Raw genomic sequence first — 18,653 nt, 5'->3', positions numbered from 1 at the left:
GTTTCTGCATAAAATAACAAGCCGTGTACGCGCCAGTGTTGGAGTGACACATTCGGCAGCTTTGTGCAGTTATTTCTCCGGTGTCAAAGAATGGCGTCACCTGGCTCGCTCAGAGGCAGACTGAGCCTTACCTGTATTTGAAGGGTTTTCACGTGGAAGCTGCCTGTAGCAGTTACCTCCTGACCGCTTACTGCGAGCGCAGCACAGGCCCGTTGACACTCTTGAAAAGATGCCTTTGTCGCACTCCTTTTATTCACAGTACACTGCATAACTGTGAAGCCCCTCTTACGTGCCAGATACTTGGCTATCTCTGGGGATGGAGCATGCACAGGATGGGTGGGTTTTTCTTCCAGCCTGCAGCCACCACCCCACCTTGTGGGTGGTCCACATTCAGTGCCGCCTCTCCTGATTTTAACACAACTCCTCTTTAGTGTAAATAGTGAGACAGGCTGCCCCAGTGGCAGCTGATAAATGCAATATGAAACTGAGAGGAAGATAAAGTCTTTAACATTCACAGCAGGCATCATAAGTGTGTCTTCCGTGAGAAAGAGGCCAAGGAAGCGAGGCTTACACAGAGGTGATGAGGTTTGAGGAAGCTGTGTCACCACGACAGGAAGAAGACAGCAGATGGTAGCTGGAAGAGATTGGGGGCTTTTGAGATACTTTCCATTTCAGGGGGTAAAGAGACAGTGCTGAGGGAATTGGAGGGGGTCCCAGAAGGGGCATGGAGTGGACCCCGTGTATTGGGGGTGCAGAGTGGGGAGATGCCAGTGCAAAGGCCCCTTAGGGAGGGAGTTGAAAAGATTATGCGGGGGCCCTGGCTGGATGCTCAGTTGGTTAGAGCATTGTCCCAATGTGACAAGGTTGTAGGTTTGATTCCTGGTCAGGGCACATATAACAATCAACCAATAAATGCATAAGTAAATGGATAACAAATCAATGTTTCTCTCTCTGTCTCCTCCCCCACTAAAATTAATAAATTTAAAAAAAAGGTGATGTAGGAAAGAGATGTGTGAAGGAAAAGATGTTGGCAACTGAGAGGGGGTGTGTAGTGGGTGTCAGTCCTTCCTCGCACTTGGTAGCCGTGGGCTTTGAAGGCAAACTTTCCTATACCTGTGTGCCTCAGCTTCCTGATGCGTAAAACAGGCATAGTGATAGTAAGAGTAACTGCCGCTGGAAACGCTAGTGAAGTTAATACCCCTGTAAGTGCTTAACACAGAGCCTGCGCAAGTATGTGCTGCGTAGGTGCTCGTTGTTGTTGCAGTTCACCTCCAGGGAACCTGGGACTTCTCAGGTTATCCATTAGGACTAAGATGAGAGGAGACCAGGCAGGTTGAGGAGGCTTCCGAGAGCAGCTGCAATGAATTGGATTCCTGAGAATTTGCAGGAGGTTCCACCCTCTGTGTTCAGAAGCCTAAGGAAGGAAGCAGGAGGTCGGCAAGAGGTTGGCATGCTCAAGGTGGGCAGGAGAAGGAGCGGTTCCAGGCTGGAGAGGCTCTGCGGCTTAGACAGGGCAAAATGGCCAAGCAGCCATGCACAGAACAGGGGACAGAGCCTGGTGGCTACAGGAGGTCACAAATAGAGCCTCGGGGCGTGGGTGATAGATGCACACCTCATGTTAGGGGACCAAGATTACCAAAGAGTTTTGAGCCGAGTTGTGTGGAGCATCAGTGTGAATGTTAGAATCCTCCGAGGTTAGCGGTGGTGGAGGTGGAGGTGGCAGAGGCAGCAGGAATTAAGACTGAACTAAACCAATGACATGGTTATTTCAGAGATGGTGGCCTGTGAGGTCATGTGTAGATGTATTTAAAATATTTAAAATAAGGTGTTTATTTTGACAATGCCTCTAAGTAGATAGAAATGGTGCTGGTGAGGGTCAAGCTGCCTGGTGACTGTCCCCTTTGCCCTCAGGGACAGTGCACTACGTGGATGAGAAAGGCAAGACCACTCAGGTGGCGTCCACAAACAGCTCCATCCAAATGCTGTTCTACATCGAGAAGAGGGAGGCGCTGGTGGTGGTCACGGAGAACCTGCTGCTGTCCCTGTACTTGGTGACTCCTGAGGGTGAAGCGGAAGAAGTGATGAAGGTGGACGGAGGGGCAGGGCTCGGGCTGGGCTTTTCCGATCTGAGTGACCACCCCTTCCAATTCCTTAGCAAATTTGTTTCAGGGCCTCTGACAGAACTGTTTAATACCACTGTTTATTATACAACGTTCAGTTCAAGGTGAGGGAAACTGAGAGTGAGGGACGTGTTTCTGGTGTCAGTGGACAGACAGGATGAGAGTCAAGGCTGTGCCCTCCGTGACTGGTTAACGGGCAGCCTGCAGACTGGGTGCGACAGAATAACCGCTCACTTTGCAGTAGCCCATTCAGCCTCCGCAGTGGAATCGTGTAGGGAGGGACATCGCCCTGCTTTCCGGCTATGTGCAGACGAGGCGTGGCGAGGGCTCACTTGCCACGGACAGCCTCGGGGATGTTTCCCCCCTGCATTCTCTCACGGCTGCCCCTGAGGCTCGCATGCACATAGTTTCACATAAGGGTGCAAATGATAGTCACTGTGCTTGGGAAGCAGGGGTCTCACTGTGGCTCCTGAGACACACCTCTCTGTCTTTGAAAGTGCCTCACAGCATCAGCCGGGAGGGCGCTGCTTGTCCTTGTGTCAGATGCTGCTCATCGCTGCCTCCTGCTCATTTCTTGGTTTATACCAGAGGAATCCGTATGCCTTGGAGAACTCTGAACTTTCCCTAAAGATACTTAAGATTATGCAGTGGACTGATTTTTTATAAACCCGTGTTCATTTGGTCGTTTATGTGTACTCTAGAACAGCAGTTGGAAACATGATCACTGAATCACGTGGACCTGAGTTCAAATCCCCCTGAGCCACTCACTGGCTGGTGGGCTCTGGGCAGGTTTGTTCTCTGCAAAACAGTGTGACACCTGCCTTGGAGGGCACAGTGGTGCCTGAACTTGTCTCAGCTTGGTGCACACTACCTGCCATGGGCTGGGCAGCTGCTATTATTAACCATTTAATGTGCAAGAGTAATTGTCAGCTTTGGCTTGTGCATCCTGGAAAGCTAGGGGTGCCTTTCCGAGTGTCCATATTCACCCTGCACTTCCTCCATTGGTGAGTCTCCAGGAAGTCACTGCAGACTAGAGATTCCAGACTCACAAGCAGAGACACACAGTCTTGGCAAAGCGACATGCTTCTTGTAGGTTGTTTTTCATCTTTCAGGTAAAGTTGAGTGGGAAAGCAGGTCACCGGGCAGACATCGCTTTGATTGACGGCAGCCTTCTGGTGACCGCCATCGGGGAAGCGGCCCTCAGGTGAGATTTGACACCCCAGTGACTGCATGATCAAAAATCAGTCTCGAATTCTGAGTAATTTTCACAAATTGGACACACCCATGTAACAGCTCCGAGATCAAAGAACAGAACACATCAGAGACCGCAGGCATCCCTGCTCCTCGCGCCGGGGTGGAACTGCCCTGACGTCTGCCTGTGGATTCCCTTTGCCTGTTTTTCTGAGCTTTGGTATAGATGGAATAATGTGTTCTCTTGCTTCTCACTGCTGTAGCTCCATGTGACATGGGGGGTTCTTCTGGGTGCAGTTCCTTTGTTCTCATTGTGACCCGATGTCACACATGGACCCTCTTTTATTAATAGCTGCTCCCTTTGATTATGAACAGGGCACCAAGTAGATCTAAATGTAATAATGGCCTGCCTTTCATATCAGAATCCAAAGAACCATGACTTCGCTGATTTTTACAGTTCACTCTGCAAGTTGGACCAGCCCCTCAGAGCCAAGGGCAGGACGCTGACATAGTCCCCTAGTGGGCTTTCTTCTTTCTCTTGTAGATTCTGGGATTTAGAACAAGGAGAGAATTATGTACTGAGTCCAGAAGAGAAGTTTGGTTTCGAAAAAGGAGAGAATATAAACTGTGTTTCTTACTGTAAAATCAAAGGTGAGATTTCTTGGGCTGGCATAAGGGAGAAAGAAAACCAACCTCCAGCTTTGTTCTGTTGGCTACAAAATGGTGATGGTGGCTATTCAAAGACTGGTAACTCAGTTATAACTGTGTCAAGTTATTTGGATAAACTCAGTCAAGACAGAAAGTAACAGTAAAGCTTTTTATCCCTCATGAAGGTCAAGAGTTTGGTCAAAAGTGTGGCCAGTGTGTCTGTATGCAATTGATCTCCATTCTCTCCCAAAACCCCAAGGAAAAGAAAGTGGGGGGAAATTTAGAAATGTACGAGGTCTGTCTAGAAGGTATCCAGACATGGAATATGAAAAATAGAGACGTTTATTGAAGAACATATAAGATACAAGAAACATTGTACACAGGACAATGACATCACAGACCCCTTCAAAGTAGGCACCTTGGGACCTCACACAGTTCTCCCAATCCCCATCAGCTGCCCTGTTGTATTTTCCTGAATCTCACTGATGGTCTGAAATCTCTTCCATTTCAAAGGTGATTTTAGTTTTGGGAAAAGCCAGAAGTAGCAGGGCGTCAAATCTGGGCTGTAGTGGGGCTGAGTCACCTGGGTGATTTGATGTTTCGCAAAAAAACTCTGCATGAAACGTGATGTGTGAGTAGGCATGTTGTATGATGTAGCTGCCTGTCACCAGTTGCCCATAGCTACAGCCTTCTGATTCATCTGAATAGTCTCCACAGAGGAACATTAAAGATTCATGCAAAATTTGATGCACATTCGTCGTTTTACTTGCTCAGACACATTGAATGCGATGGCCACACAGTACACATGCTCACTCAAGAGCACCTACTGCTCCCACCGACTAGTACAGTGAAGTCGTCCTTGTTCGCACATGTGCATCCCAGTCCACTCTCCTTGGCTGCCAGGTTACATCGATGTCCTGCAAACTGTTCTCACTATACTCATAATGGCTAGACTTTTTCCAGACAGAACTAGTATATAAATGTGTGTAAATGTATGTATGTATGTGTGTATGTCTACACACACAGAGAACACAGAATAGGAAGTGAGCTAGAGTGGCATTTATTGTGTGCCTGCTGAGAGCTGAGTGCTGTTCCAGCACTGAAGAAGCAGATTGACCAGGCAGATGGGTCTGCTCTCATGGAGAAAGAGAACCAGCACCAGCACCCCCGCCAACAACGTGTGCGCATGAGCCCACAGACACACTGTATCGCCAGGTACTCATCAGTTCCTTCACAGGAAGATACAGCAAGTGAGGCCTGGAGAGTTGCTGGGCGCAGGGCTGATGGACAGATATTTCACAGAGGACGGCAGTCAGAGAAGGGAGCTTGCTGCTATTTCCATCCATTTTCAAGTCAATAACTGTGAACTCTGATTTTACTTGTAGGTCTTCTGGCAGCGGGTACTAATAAAGGGCGAGTAGCCATGTGGAGAAAAGTGCCAGGCCCCCACAGCAGCCGAGGAGTGGAGGGCAAAGACAGGTGGATCCTTCAAACCCCTACTGAGCTTGAAGGAGACATCACGCAGATGAAGGTACAATGCAGCCAAGGCATCAGATGTACTTTTTTGTGCCCTGCAAAAGTGGAGGAAGTAATTGACTTCGAACCTATTTTTTTTAAGTTATTCAACTTAAAAGGCTATATAAAAATGAAGGCCTTTTGGAGTTCAGAATTGCAAGTAAGGGATTGTGGATCTGTAGTAATCTACGAGCATATCTGTTTTCTCTATCTACCCATCCCTGTATCTCTATCTTTCATCTAATGTTAAAAACCGCTTTATTGGGCCCTGGCTGGTGTGGCTTAGTGGACTGAGCACCAGCCTGCGAACCAAAGGGTCATTGGTTCGATTCCCAGTCAGGGCACATGCCTGGGTTGTGGGCAAGGTCCCCAGTAGGGGGTGCGTGAGAGGCAACCACACGTTGATGTTCCTCTCCCTCTCTTTCTCCCTCCCTTACCCTCTCTCTAAAAATAAATAAATAAAATCTTTAAACAAAATAAAATAAAAATAAAAACAGCTTTATTGGGATACATAACATAGCAAATGGTTTTTAGTATACTCGCAGTTTTGCAACTATCACAATAAATTTTAGGACAGTTTCGTCACCCCAGAAAGAAATCTCATACCCATTAGCAGTCATTCTCCACTTCCCCCTCCCCCAGCGCTGTGCACCCACTAATCTGCTTTCTGTCTTCGTGGATTTGCCTACTCTGGACACTTCAGTGGAATCACACACAGTGTGCGTGAATACGAGAGTTCTTTCACTGAGCAGTATGTTTTCAAGTTTCACCCATATTGCAGCATGTGTCCGCATTCGACTCCTGTTCTTGGCTGATTAATAGTCCACCGTGTGACTAGATCGTGTTTTGTCTTCCTTTCATCCACTGACAGACACGCGGGTGGTGCCTTTGTTGGACTGTGACGGATAATGCTGCTGTGAACGTTGGTGTACAAGTTGTTGTTCTGACATAATGTTTTAATTCTGGGCACTTGGTTCTTTTTTATTTATAATTTTTGTCTTTATCAATAGTCTCTGTTTGGTGAGACGTTATATCACACCTTCCTTTCCTTCTTTAAGCCTAGTTTCTTCTAGTTCTTTGGATATATTTCTAATGGCTCCACTGGCATCTTTAAGGCCAACATCTGGGCCCTCTGCTGGCAGTTCCTGTCGCCTGCCATTTTCCTTGTGTGTAAGGCATATTCGTCTGTTTTGCATGGCACTCAATTTTTTGTTTCAAACTAGACATTTAGTTAAAATATTGTGTCAGCTCTGGGACACTGACCCTGCTGTCCCACTCACCGCCGTGGCTTGTTGCTGCTGTTTGCCTGTATGTTTAGTGAGTGGCTGGATGGACCATCGAAGTGACACCTCTTTCCCCTCTGGTGTCTGGGACACTGACCCTGCTGTCCCACTCACCGCCGTGGCTTGTTGCTGCTGTTTGCCTGTATGTTTAGTGAGTGGCTGGATGGACCATCGAAGTGACACCTCTTTCCCCTCTGGTGTGACGCCTCTGAGGTTGTTACTCAGAGTGACCAGCCTGGGGCGTGTGCACACTTACCCCCCGGGACACTAGCGGTTTTAGGGGGGCTCTCCTTGACTGTTTCTTCCCTGATCTCAATGGCTCCACGGTCAGGTCCTGTTAAATTTGGGCAGGGTTGGTCTTTGACTTCTGTGTGTGAGGGTTGTCATTATCCCTTGGCTCCTCCTAGGTATCTGTCCCTGCTGCCCTCTGGCCAACCGTCTGGCCTGCTGCTGAGCTTGCTATTCTTGTAAAGCTACCAGCCTCCTCTAAATGCTTCCCACCAAAACATCTCCACTGTTTACAAGAGTGTCCTCAGGCTTGAATGTACCCGCGTTATGGTTTGAATGAAGTCACTTCCGTTGGGGAGTGCTTCAGGCTCTCTGATGTCATGGACAGCCTCTCCCTTGGGAAAAAAATCTTAGCTCTTCAGAGGTTGGGAATGGGGACAGTGGCCAGGTTCTCTCGAATGATCCCCTGTTTTATGAGCATGGAGCTGGGTGCAGTAGCCTCTGGTCTTCTCAGATTGCCTCTCCCAGTGTGGAGCGTTTGCCCTGTGACCAAGCTGGGGCAAGGGTGTGGGGGCCCAGTCTTCTCAGACTACCATGCCTGTGGGCAGGGGCTGGTGGAAGGAGGGAGCCCTTGTCTGTCTGCCCCACTCACCTGGAATTGGCCTCTAGAACGCAGTGCCAGGGGAAGGAGAAGTGCTGGCGCTCAGCCCCTCCCAGAGGCACGCCGTAGCCCCCAGCTGGAAGCTGGAGGAGAGGGAGCCCATCTTGTCCCCTCAGGTGGAGCTTCAGTTAGGCTGAGCTGGAGGACAGCAGGAGGGGGCAGAGTAGCTCAGGTGCCACAGACTCTGCTCTTCTTACCAGAATTAGTAGGCTTTCTTGAATAAATGTTTCTTCATTTGCTTTATGCCCAATTTCCGGAGAATTAGATGTTTTTTTGGTAGCTTTTACCAGTTATGCCTGTTATGTCCTCAGGCTTGTCACCCTGCTGTCCTGGAAGTTGTCTCTCAGATCTACTCTATGATAATCTCTTACATTAAAGTTTTCTTAATCCTATACAACTCTAGAAAGGAAAACTTACATAGTAAATAGTTTAGAGATACCTTATAGCAATTTTGGGACTGACTTTCAGATCCTCCTCTCAGGCCATGTACAAAAATAGTGTATAGATGAATTAACAAGTTAAATATTTTACAAATTAGGACAGAATATCTGGCTAAAAATAGCATAGAAGATTATCAGATCTGTGGAGAAAATACAACTTTCTCAGCTTTGAAGTAATAAAAGTAGTTGCAAAGCAAAGATTAAAACTTTGAGCACATGAAGACTTACTTCCAACTGGACAACGGAGAACAAGACTAGAATTGGAGGAAAATCTTAGTTCTAAAACACTGCATTTCCCAATTCTCAGTGATAATTGTTTTTGTTTTTTAATATGAAGTTTGACATGCAACCGTTTTTGTTCTTTTTGCTTTTCTGTGGGGGGAGGGAATCTTTACACAGCTATTTTTTTAATTTATGGATTATCTTTGGTAATATCTTAGAATAAATGGCATGAAGAAAACTGGCATTTATAAGAAAAATACTAAGTAGATTCTCCCTGGAGCACGCCCACACCTTTCTTCCCTCCCAGACATGCATCTTTACTTTTCTCTCCTAAACTAAGGGTTTCCGTAAGACTTGTAACCCGGAAGCGGTGGGCAGTGGGAGCTCATCCCAGGCTAAGCCCCTGAACCTGCCTCCAAGGCCCCCTTTGCTCTGACCTTTCAGTGGGCTAACAGCAGCCCACCTTGCCTCGCTTCTGTCACTTGACCTTTTTTCTCAGTGAGTCAACACAGCCTGGGGTGGCTCGCTTCTTTTCTATACCGGTTGTAGGGAGCCTACGCAGAGCACCGCCCAGGCTGTCTCCTGTTGCTTCTTCTACCCTAGGCCCTTCTTTGTTTCACTGTCCCCAGCTTTAATAAACACACTCTCAGAATCAAACAAGCAAAAGAAAAATGTTAAGAACTTTAATGGAAAAAATGATGGCGATGATTTACCTAACTACCTAACAGTGGTTAGGAGAGTACATGAGAAACACATGCAGCCTCACCGGGAGTGGAAGAGATGCCCTCGAGACCAGCAGTACGAGCCGCACTGACTCTCCTAAAGGTCGTGAAAGAGAGCTGAGTAAATGTTAGCTGTGTCACGTCCCTCAAAGAGAAGCCTCAACCTTGTAAAGGTGTCATTTCTTCCCAAATAGATCTACAAATTACATTTGCGTACAGTAAAAATAATGACTTTTTTTTCCTGGGAGAATTCAACACAGTAATTCAAAACTCACCTGGGAGAGCAGGTGGCCGAGAAAACGATGTATGAACAATCATGACATTTCCGCATACGGTACCAGAATATATCTCAAAGCTAAAGCAGTGAAAGCAGTGGTTACTCGGGAGCGGATAACTGTATCAGTGGAAGAGAGTAGGAAATCCAGACGCGGGTTTGTGCAGAATTGGAAGTTTAATAGGCATTACAAACGTGTCATTCATATCACCGGAGGAGAGCTGAACAATTTAATCACTTTGTGAACTTTACTGTGAAGTTTGAAACATGAAGGTCCCTGAGTGTCGATGTTCGGTCGGCCGGAACAGACCAGGCCCAGGACGGCTGCACAGGCGTCTGCCCTCTGCGTCGCGCTCTCAGTGTCGGTCTGTTAACATTTTTTACAAAGTATACGTTGTACACGTACACATTTTAAAAATAATTTTTAAAACACTTTATTTCCTCTTAGAGAGAGGGGAAGGGAGGGAGAAAGAGAGGGAGAGAAACATTGACGTGGGGAGAAACATCTGCCAGCTGCCTCTCTCACACCCCCAGCTGGAGACTGGGGCCACAGCCCAGGCACGTGCCCTGACCTGGAATCGAACTGGTGACCTTTTGGTTTGCAGGACAACGCCCAATCAACTGAGCCACACTGGTCAAGGCTCAAAATATTTATCAAGAATAAATAGCGCTTGGAAATTGTTTATGAATCTTCACATGTATAATGTTTTCCTGACTGTGTGTCTTCTCCTTTGTTCACACTTTTGGTTCTTCCTCTCCAACATGGCAATGCAGTGGGGCTCCAGGAAGAACCTTCTGGCAGTGAACAACCTCAGCTCTGTGGTGATCCTCAGTGAGCAGGCCATGTTATCGCACTTCCACCAGCAGGTGGCCGTGGTGCAGACTTCCCCGAGCTTACTCAGTGTGTCCTTCCTGTCCACGGGGCTGACGTACAACCTGCGCACAGACATGCACATCAGCGGGGTGTTTGTCACCAAGGTAACTGAGGGCGACCCATGGGGTCAGTTGGGGGTCTTTAATGTAGACAAAAGACCTGGTCAGTTGTAGGGTCATTCAGGATGGTAAGGAGCCCAGATTATAGGTTGCTTTTTAATTTCCATAATTCTTTTTAGGATGCTGTCGCTGTCTGGGATGGAAAACAGGTGGTGATCTTTGAGCCTTCTGGAACCGTGTTACGAAATGCAGGTGGAAGTCTCCGTCCCTCCTCCCCCCAGCAGAAGGGACTCATAGCACCCTGCTTTGTTTTCTCCCCATCTAACGGGAGCGTGTGCTGGTGCTGTGGTGTGGGCAGGGGGCCGGTAGGGGGCCGGCACGGGGCCCTGGGGACCCTCCTGTCAGCTCTCAGGCCTGTGCCCATGTTTCTAGAGCCAGTGCTGCTTCTCTGGCCCTGAGCTGCCAGAGCCTCTCAGGCCTCCTGGGCCTCACGCTATTGAAACTGCTCGAAGTGGTTGAGAAGTGCAGCTGGGTCTGGGGCCAGCAAGCGCTCCAGGGCTCCAGGACGATAAAACAACTCAAATAAGGCTGCAGGAGGGTTGCTACATACCCGACTTTTGAACCAGTTCCAGACCACACAGAGCAGTGAGCCCCACGACATCTTGACCAAGGCCAGCCTCTGAAAATTTCAGGGCGGATCATCAGAAATGATTCCTCACTCCCAAACACCTCTCCGTTCCATCAGTCTTTCTACCCTGTTGTACTGGGCTGCCTGTGTCCTCCACTCCTGAGCACATGCCTGTATGAGTTTCCTGAGGCTGCACAAACTCAGTGGCTTGAACAGAAATTTATTCTCTGACAGGCATAAAGGTCAGAAGTCCAAAATCATTTCCACTAGGCCAAACTCAAGGCGTCGACAGGGGCATACTCCCTCCAGAGCTCTAGGGAAGAATCATTTCTTTTTTTTTTTTAATTTTATTAATTTATTTTTAGAAAGAGGGGAAGGGAGGAAGAAAGAGAAGGAGAGAAAGAAACATCAATGCATGGTTACATGTCACACACACCCCCACTGGGGACCTGGCCCACAATCCAGGCATGTGCCCTGACTGGGAATCGAACCAGTAACCCTTTGGTTCGCAGGCCAGTGCTCAGTCCACTGAGCCACACTAGCCAGGGCGGGAAGAATCTATTTGTTGCTACTTCTGGCTTTTGGTGACTGTTGGTAGTCCTCGGCTTGAGCTCACAGCATTTCAGTCTCAGCCTCCATTGTCACATTGTTCCCGTCTGACATCTACCTCTCTCTTACTAGTAGCGCTTGTGATCTCACTTAGGGCCCGCCTGGACAGTACAGGACAAGCTCCCCGTCTCCAGACCTTCATAGCTTTGGCTGTACAGACTAATATTCCCAGGTTCTGGGGGTTAGGGCATGACACCTTTAGGGGATAGCTGCCAGCCTACGCAATGACCAGCAAGACCTGCGCCTCAGCTAGCTTAGTTCTCGGCATCACCCATCCTGACCTCAGCCCTCTCACCTCACAGGAGGACTTGCCCCTGCACTCCAAGGATGATCCCTCCATCCTTGTTTTTGAAAACCTCACTCCTCTCTGGGGATGCTTCTGCTGCTGCTTATCACCTCTCTCCCTCATATTATTCTGTTTTCCTTTTTCCCTAATGCTTTGTTGCCTGAAGTTCTCTTCTAACACTTCTCTTGCTCTGCCTTGTATTGTGCTGGTAATTCCCATCTTCCTCTCTTCAAGTGTAGCCCTCTAAGGGCAAGGATGAACTTCTTATCTACCCAACAGGGCAAACAGCACAGCAGGTGCTGGAATATTTTCGGTCTTATGTGTGCAATCATCTCCCTACCTAGATAAGAACCTGTCTGGAGACAGACTAGAGCTTGTGACCTCCCAAGTTCCACATGAGATAGCAGATGCTTGCTCCAACGATCATGCCATCGTAGGTGCTGTGCTGCCAGCTGGGAGAAGAGACATACCGCTAAGTGCTGCAGGGCCCAGCACCGAGTTCCCCCATCGGGCCTGGAGCCTGCACAAGCTGCCACTGCCAGCTGTGGCTTCGGGCAGCTCCCTGGCCCTCAGGGCCTCGCCTCCCTCGTCTGCAGCATGCAAAAAACATCCCTCACAAAGCTATTATGAGGTCAAAAGCGAGTTAGGATGCATAAGAATGGTCCTTAAACTCTGAGGAAGTTTGAAATGTTTAGCTGCTGCCGTGGTATTTATCTTTCATTTTAGGTACCTTCCTGTGTGAGTCTCCAGTGTTGGCGATGCATGAGGAAAGTGTTTATACAGTGGAGCCAAATCGAGTTCAAGTTCGAACCTGGCAGGTAAATTGCTGAACTAGAGAAGTGGGCTCTGAAGATAAAGAAAATTAGGGCAAAGTTTAAAATGCTATTTCTAAATCAAGCCAGAGCCTACATATTGGCTTTTTACCCAACCAGATCAGATTCCCCCCACCAGGAGACCAGTTGTAAAAGTGAATTCAGGGATAGCCGCTCCGTCTATAACTGAAGAATCATGAGGCGGGGCAAGGACCTTTTGCAGTGAAAGGACTGGATTACCAGAGCTTGAGTACGTGGAGTTGAGAAGCGGGAGGAAATGTTTGCCGTGCATCTTGGGGGGCTAAGGAGCCATCAGTTCAGGATGTAGTATCTTTGTGCAGGCCTTTCCCCGCATGTGTGTGCGGGGGAGGCCAGGATGGGAGCAATGCATGCCTTCAAGGTGACAGACCTCTAACACTACTCTGTTCTCTCATGGCGGTGTAAAGAAACCCGTACCTGTCTGTATCACACCTACACTGAGTGGCTTAAAACAACAGAAATTAATTTTCTCATAGTTCGGGAAGCCAGAAGTCCAAAAATCCAGGTGCGGGCTGTGTCGGCTCCTTCTGAGGCTCTGAGGGAGAATTCCATCAGTGCTTCCTCCAGCTGCTGGTGCTCGCTGGTGACCCGGGGTGTTCCTTGGCATGTAGACACATCACTGCAATCTCTGCCTCCATCTCCTCTTGGCCTTCTCCCCGTGTCGATGTTTCTCATCTGTGTCCCCTAAGAACACTTGTCCTTGGATTTAAGGCCCACTCTAATCCAGAATGGTCTCCCCTTTGAGATCCTTAGCTTACGTCTGCAAAGACCCTTTTTCCAAATAAGGTCATAATTCACAAATTCCAAATAGACATATTTTTTGATGGCCACCATTCAACCCAGCAAATGTAGCAACGTTTTGCATCAGGGTCTAGAATACCTATTGTGACCCTGGTTTTAGCTCTCTGTGTGACTGCTGTGTCCAGCTCTGAGTTCTTTCTGGGATCCAGCATCTGGTTTCCAGGGCTTCCATATCCATGTTCTTGTACCTTTCAGTGCTGCTCATCCCTCCTTCATTCAGCAGTTCCTAAGGGATCCCCATGGAGTTCCCCATTCTAGTGGGAGTCAGACAGTTAAGTAGCACACTTAAAGCAAGAGAGGGATGAGAAATACCACGGGAGAGCCATCGGAGTAGAGACCTGATGACGGGGAAGCCATCCACAGCCCCTGGGGGAGAGTGCAGAGTGAGGGATCTGCCAGTCCCCATCAGACCCTCTGCCTGGTTAAGGTCGGAGGGAGGCCAAGGCCAGAGGGAAGGAGGCCAGAGCCCAGTGGGGCATCCCGTGCAGAAAGAGTTTGCCTTCCTCACACGAGCAGCTGTGGAGAGAGCATCTGCCGTGGACATAAAGCTTTGACGGAGGGATCGTGTTCTAAAGAACAGATGACAAGGGACAGCTATGTCAGCAGAGAGATGACCTGTGGGGCACTGGAGGGCAGAAAGCATGCTGGGAAAGGACTATTAGCCTACTGGGAACGGGCCAATGGCCTGCTGGGAAACACGGAGGCAACTGAGGGGCCTTGCCCGTTGGGCTTGGAGGATGCCGTACAACAAATGGCCCAGACTTGAGTCTTTTTTGTTATTAATTTTTTAACTAAAAGGAGTATGTGTTCACTGTAACTAGTAATACAGTGCCAGCATGTGCAAGGAAAAGGTTAGGAACTCTCCCTTGTTTTGAAAGCCTGGAGTGTGTCTCTCCAGACCTTTCTCCCTGCCAGTGAAGAGGTAGACATACAACCTTTGGTTGTTGCCGTTTGTATCCATGGCCTCACCTTCCAGTTTTCTGATGGGGCCTCCTTCCAGACCAGCACTCAGCGCTGCTGTCCCTCTCCCAGTGCTTCACTGTTTTCTCCCAGTGGCCCAGGATGAAGAGCAGTGACAGGCACCCTGAGGCAGACTCATTGACACAGGCCGGAGCTGAGGAAAGGGCTGGTGTCTGGCAGACACTGGTGGAGGCTGAAGCCAAGGGGACAGCAGAGAAGTGGGAAATGTGGCAGGAGGGCCGACGGGCCAGTCTAAAGATAGTGGGGTTGTGAAGCCCCGAGGGACAGGGTGCATTTTGCTTGCTTTTTCCTTGTGTTTTCTCCTAGCAGGTAACTCTGGGTCAGTGTGGTGGGAAAGACTAGGGGAGCTGGTGAACAGTGAAGTCAGGTAGGAGATGCCACAGGTGGGAGATCTAAGGGCCTGGAGCCAGGCAATGGGCTGGCAGATGAGGCCAGAGTGGAGGGAGAGACGAATTAGTTGGGGAGCAGCTGGATGGTAGGTGGTAACAGAGAGAGAAGAATTGAGGGTGTTCTGAGTTTTCTAGTTTGGGAATCTGGGTTAACTGTGATGCCTTAAGATGGAAACTACAGAAGCAGTGCAGGTTTCAGGGGACAAGGTACGAATTTGAGGCGCCTCGTCCTCAAACACCCTGCAGAGACATCAAGAGCTAGCTGGAAATACAGATTCTGGAGGTCAGGGGCCGGGTCAGTGAGAGCTCTGACGCAGTCAGTTTGGGAGTTGGGATACATTGAGGTAAAGGTGATAGGTGAATCAAGGTAGAAGCAAGACGAGTTCAAGTTTGTAACCTGGATACACAGAGCATAAGGAGCCAACAGAGGAAGAGGTTGAGCAAAGGAGGCTGAGACCCACCTGTCATCATTAACAGGGTCGTCCTCGGCCTACTCATCAGTCTCCTGTGACTCTTCTTTTCACCCCGTGTTCAAGCAGCTGTTTGCTTGTTCCACAAGCATTTATTAAGCTCCAGCTAAGGGGCATCAAAATTAAGATCAGATTTTTTCGTTTGGAATTTCTCCTTCCCTGCCCCCTAGACACCCTCAACTCTGAGTGTTCTGGACAGGTTACACAGCCTCCTGCCTCCTCCCCTGCTCTCAGGGTCTCTGTCCCGTTTAGCATTATGAGCCCACTAAGTTCTGTTGGAATGCTCCAGGTCATCCAGCTTGCCTCCTACTTTCTCACGCACTGAAACCGTGCCCCCACTGCCACTTGGGCTCAGCCCTGCAGTGTCCTCAGCTGTGCACATCTGACTCACTGCCCCCTTTCGAGCTCCTGCAGACATACCGCTCACAGTCGGAGTGCCCTGCTCCCAACGTGGCGCTACGCAGGTTGCAGGCGTTCACTGATCAGTTGTTGAATTGAGCCACAAGCCTCTTTTAACTCAGAAGAGTAGGGTCAGTTGTATATAAGACACGCTGCCCAGGCCTGACTGTGGTCACTTCTCTTCAAAGTGCTATTAAGAGTAACATTTGAAATTAAATGGCATCTAGCCCTGGCTGGTGTGGCTCAGTGGATTAAGCGCCAGCATGCAAACCCAAGGGTCGCCGGTTTGATTCCCAGTCAGGGCACATGCCTGGGTTGCGGGCCAGGTCCCCAGTGGGGAGTGCACAAGAGGCAACCACACATTGATATTTCTCTCCCTCCCTTTCTCCCTCCCTTCCCCTCTCTCTAAAAGCACTAATGCCACCCTGCATAGCCTCTGCTCACTTGCCCACCCTTGGTGCGTGGCCCTCTCATGGCTTCTTCATTTTCACTGCAGGGGCCTCGAGGTTCCTAGACCAGCCCCTTCATGCTGTTACAGGACACGCCGTCTCCTGTTCCTGGAATGATGGCCCACAGCTCTCCAGATAGCTGGCTCCTTCTCCCTAATCTCAGCTTAAATATTGCCCCAGACAAGACTTGACCTGTCAAACATTTTGTTGAAGTACAATATGTAGAGGAAAGGGGACATGTGCTGAGGACACAAATGGAACATACCCATGATGTAGCTGTCATCTAGTCACTGACCTCCCCACCCAAGGGTGACCTCCTATGTGACACCAGCAGCAGAGTAAGTGTTGTCAGAGGCTTTCACTGAAGACCCATGTGGAGAAGGCTCCCTGGCTCAATCCAAACAGAGGGAATTGACTGTCTCATCGCCCTTGGCACTTTTCTTTTTAGCATCCTGTCACCTTTCTAGCACTTTCTCAGGTTGAGGTTACGTGTGTATTTCCTGTTGACCTAGTGGCTGTCTGTCTCCCTCTTGGGACTGCGAACATGAGGGTCCCCTGAGAGCGGGGCCCTGTCTTCTTCCTTACGTCGTGTCAGACCCCAGTGGAGTGCCGGGGGCATGCTGAGCCGCCACTGAACATGGACCGAGCACGTGAATGGGGCATTCAAGGTTCTCTGTAGATAATGTTTAGTCACAACAGTGAAATGCTGCGTACGCTGCTTTTCTGAATTCCTTGTCCCTTCCTTTTCCTCAGGGGACCGTGAAACAACTCTTGCTGTTCTCTGAGACGGAGGGGAACCCGTGCTTCCTTGACATCTGTGGAAATTTCCTGGTTGTAGGGACAGACTTGGCTTACTTTAAAAGCTTTGATCTTTCCCGAAGGTACAGTTTGTGTCCAAATGAAAGTTTTACACTTTAAAAATCAGGAGATAATGTGGTGGGTATAAAAATGGAGAGGAGCTAGAAAACTCTATGTTCTCATTTTAACGTTAACATGCCACTTAATTTTTTTTTAAACACCTATATCTTGGCTTAAGTTCTCAATCTTTGCATGATGGGGAAGGGAGTAGCACGGGGAATTTCTTAGGGTGGTGAAACTCCCATGTGATAGATGGACAGCACTGTCTGTTTGTCAAAACCAGTAGAACTTTTCAGCAAAAATTGAGCTTAGTGTGTACAAATTTTTTTAAAAACCTTTGGGTTGGGGGATCCCAAGATGGAATGCAGAAGGTGAAAGAACAATCTCCTGTATTACAAATGTGTGAAACTAGCTCCCTGGAGGGTGAGGGGCTGACCTCAGCCACTCTGGGAATGAGCGGCGACTGCGAGACTGCAAGCACAGGTGCCTCGCACAGCGCGGTGCTCCGCTGACCAGGTCAATTACCAGAGGGGCTGCTACCCAGTACTGCTGCCTGGGGACTCAGGCCGCGAACAGCAAAGGGAACGGGCGGAGGGTGTGGGGAACTGGGCCCTCCCTGCAGGAGGGGGGTGCAGACAGCGCAGGAGGAGGTGAAAGTCACCCCTGTGGCGACGGGTTAGAACCGGAGACACAATTTGGCTCCTTGTGAAGACCTTCACATATGCATAAGTGTCTGCACACCAGTTAGTGCACACACGTGTGCTGTCCTCTCCGCTGAGGGCCCAGAGGCAGGGACACCCCAAGGGCAACCGGCTCCCCAGTGCCCAGGCTGGGGTTTCTAACAGCATCTCCACAAAAAGCAACCAGGGTCCTTGGAGAAATGGCTGGTTCTGGGACTGAGGCGGGAAATGTACAGGATGAGCCTGGAGCATCTTAAGTGCCAGAAAGTAAGAAAGTGCTAAAAACCAAAATACAATGACCGGGCGTGTCAAGGGATGTAGGAGCCAACGGAAAGAGCTCCCAGTGGCTGAAACTGAACAGTTTGAGAAACGACAACAACAAAACCAGCACTGTATTAGAGCCCAGGGTAGAAAATAAATATCTGAGTTCACACCAATATAAATAAATGGTCCAGTGAGTTAATAAATAGAGGAAACGAGACAACTCTCCTACACAGAAGAATTGCAAATAATTTGTGTAGATTTCCCTCCCTCATGGAGAGGAGCATAACTCCCCACTTTGTAAGTGTGGGCTGCACATAGTGACGTCCTCCCAAAGGGGACAGTATGGGGTGGGGGGAGGAGTGACTTTACAGACATGACCCCGGACAGGAGAGACCAGGGTCAACCTCACAGAGATTAGTCACGTCGATGGCACAGACCCCTGATGTGATTGTGATGACCACGGCACTGTATCTTTGGGGTCTTCTCGAGCCTAGTGAGAAGAACATCAGACACTTCCCAGTGGGAGTGAGACGCTACAGAATAGCTGACCAGTCCTTAAAACTGCATAGGCATCAAAAACAGGAGTCTTAAGACACTCCCAGCCCAGAGGAGCCTAAGGAGGCAAGATGACAAATGTCATGGGTCCTGATGGGCTCCTGGGACAGAAATGGTATTAGAGAGAAACTGAGGAAAAGAGAATAAAGTAAAAAAAAAAATCATGGCAAGCAAACTCAGGATTGTTTATATTGTT

The 18,653-nt window shown here is 49.0% G+C and overlaps 1 protein-coding gene across 3 annotated transcripts in view; it reads left to right on the top strand.

The window, feature by feature from the left end:
• IFT140 (intraflagellar transport 140) overlaps nucleotides 1-18,653 on the top strand; it is a 94,769-nt gene that overhangs the window by 17,261 nt on the left and 58,855 nt on the right. For all 3 annotated transcript variants that reach the window (XM_024553169.4, XM_071221985.1, XM_071221986.1), the window contains exons 6-13: nucleotides 1,912-2,087; nucleotides 3,233-3,324; nucleotides 3,856-3,962; nucleotides 5,345-5,490; nucleotides 10,079-10,282; nucleotides 10,417-10,489; nucleotides 12,487-12,578; nucleotides 16,854-16,981. In XM_024553169.4, coding sequence (XP_024408937.2) covers nucleotides 1,912-2,087; nucleotides 3,233-3,324; nucleotides 3,856-3,962; nucleotides 5,345-5,490; nucleotides 10,079-10,282; nucleotides 10,417-10,489; nucleotides 12,487-12,578; nucleotides 16,854-16,981 — 1,018 coding nt within the window. The remainder of the gene's footprint in view (nucleotides 1-1,911; nucleotides 2,088-3,232; nucleotides 3,325-3,855; nucleotides 3,963-5,344; nucleotides 5,491-10,078; nucleotides 10,283-10,416; nucleotides 10,490-12,486; nucleotides 12,579-16,853; nucleotides 16,982-18,653) is intronic.

This window comes from Desmodus rotundus, chromosome 1, assembly GCF_022682495.2.
Source record: "Desmodus rotundus isolate HL8 chromosome 1, HLdesRot8A.1, whole genome shotgun sequence".
NCBI classification, from domain to species: Eukaryota; Metazoa; Chordata; class Mammalia; order Chiroptera; family Phyllostomidae; genus Desmodus; species Desmodus rotundus.
Note: the sequence above shows the minus strand (reverse complement) of the source record. Positions and strands in the feature narration are given on the sequence as shown.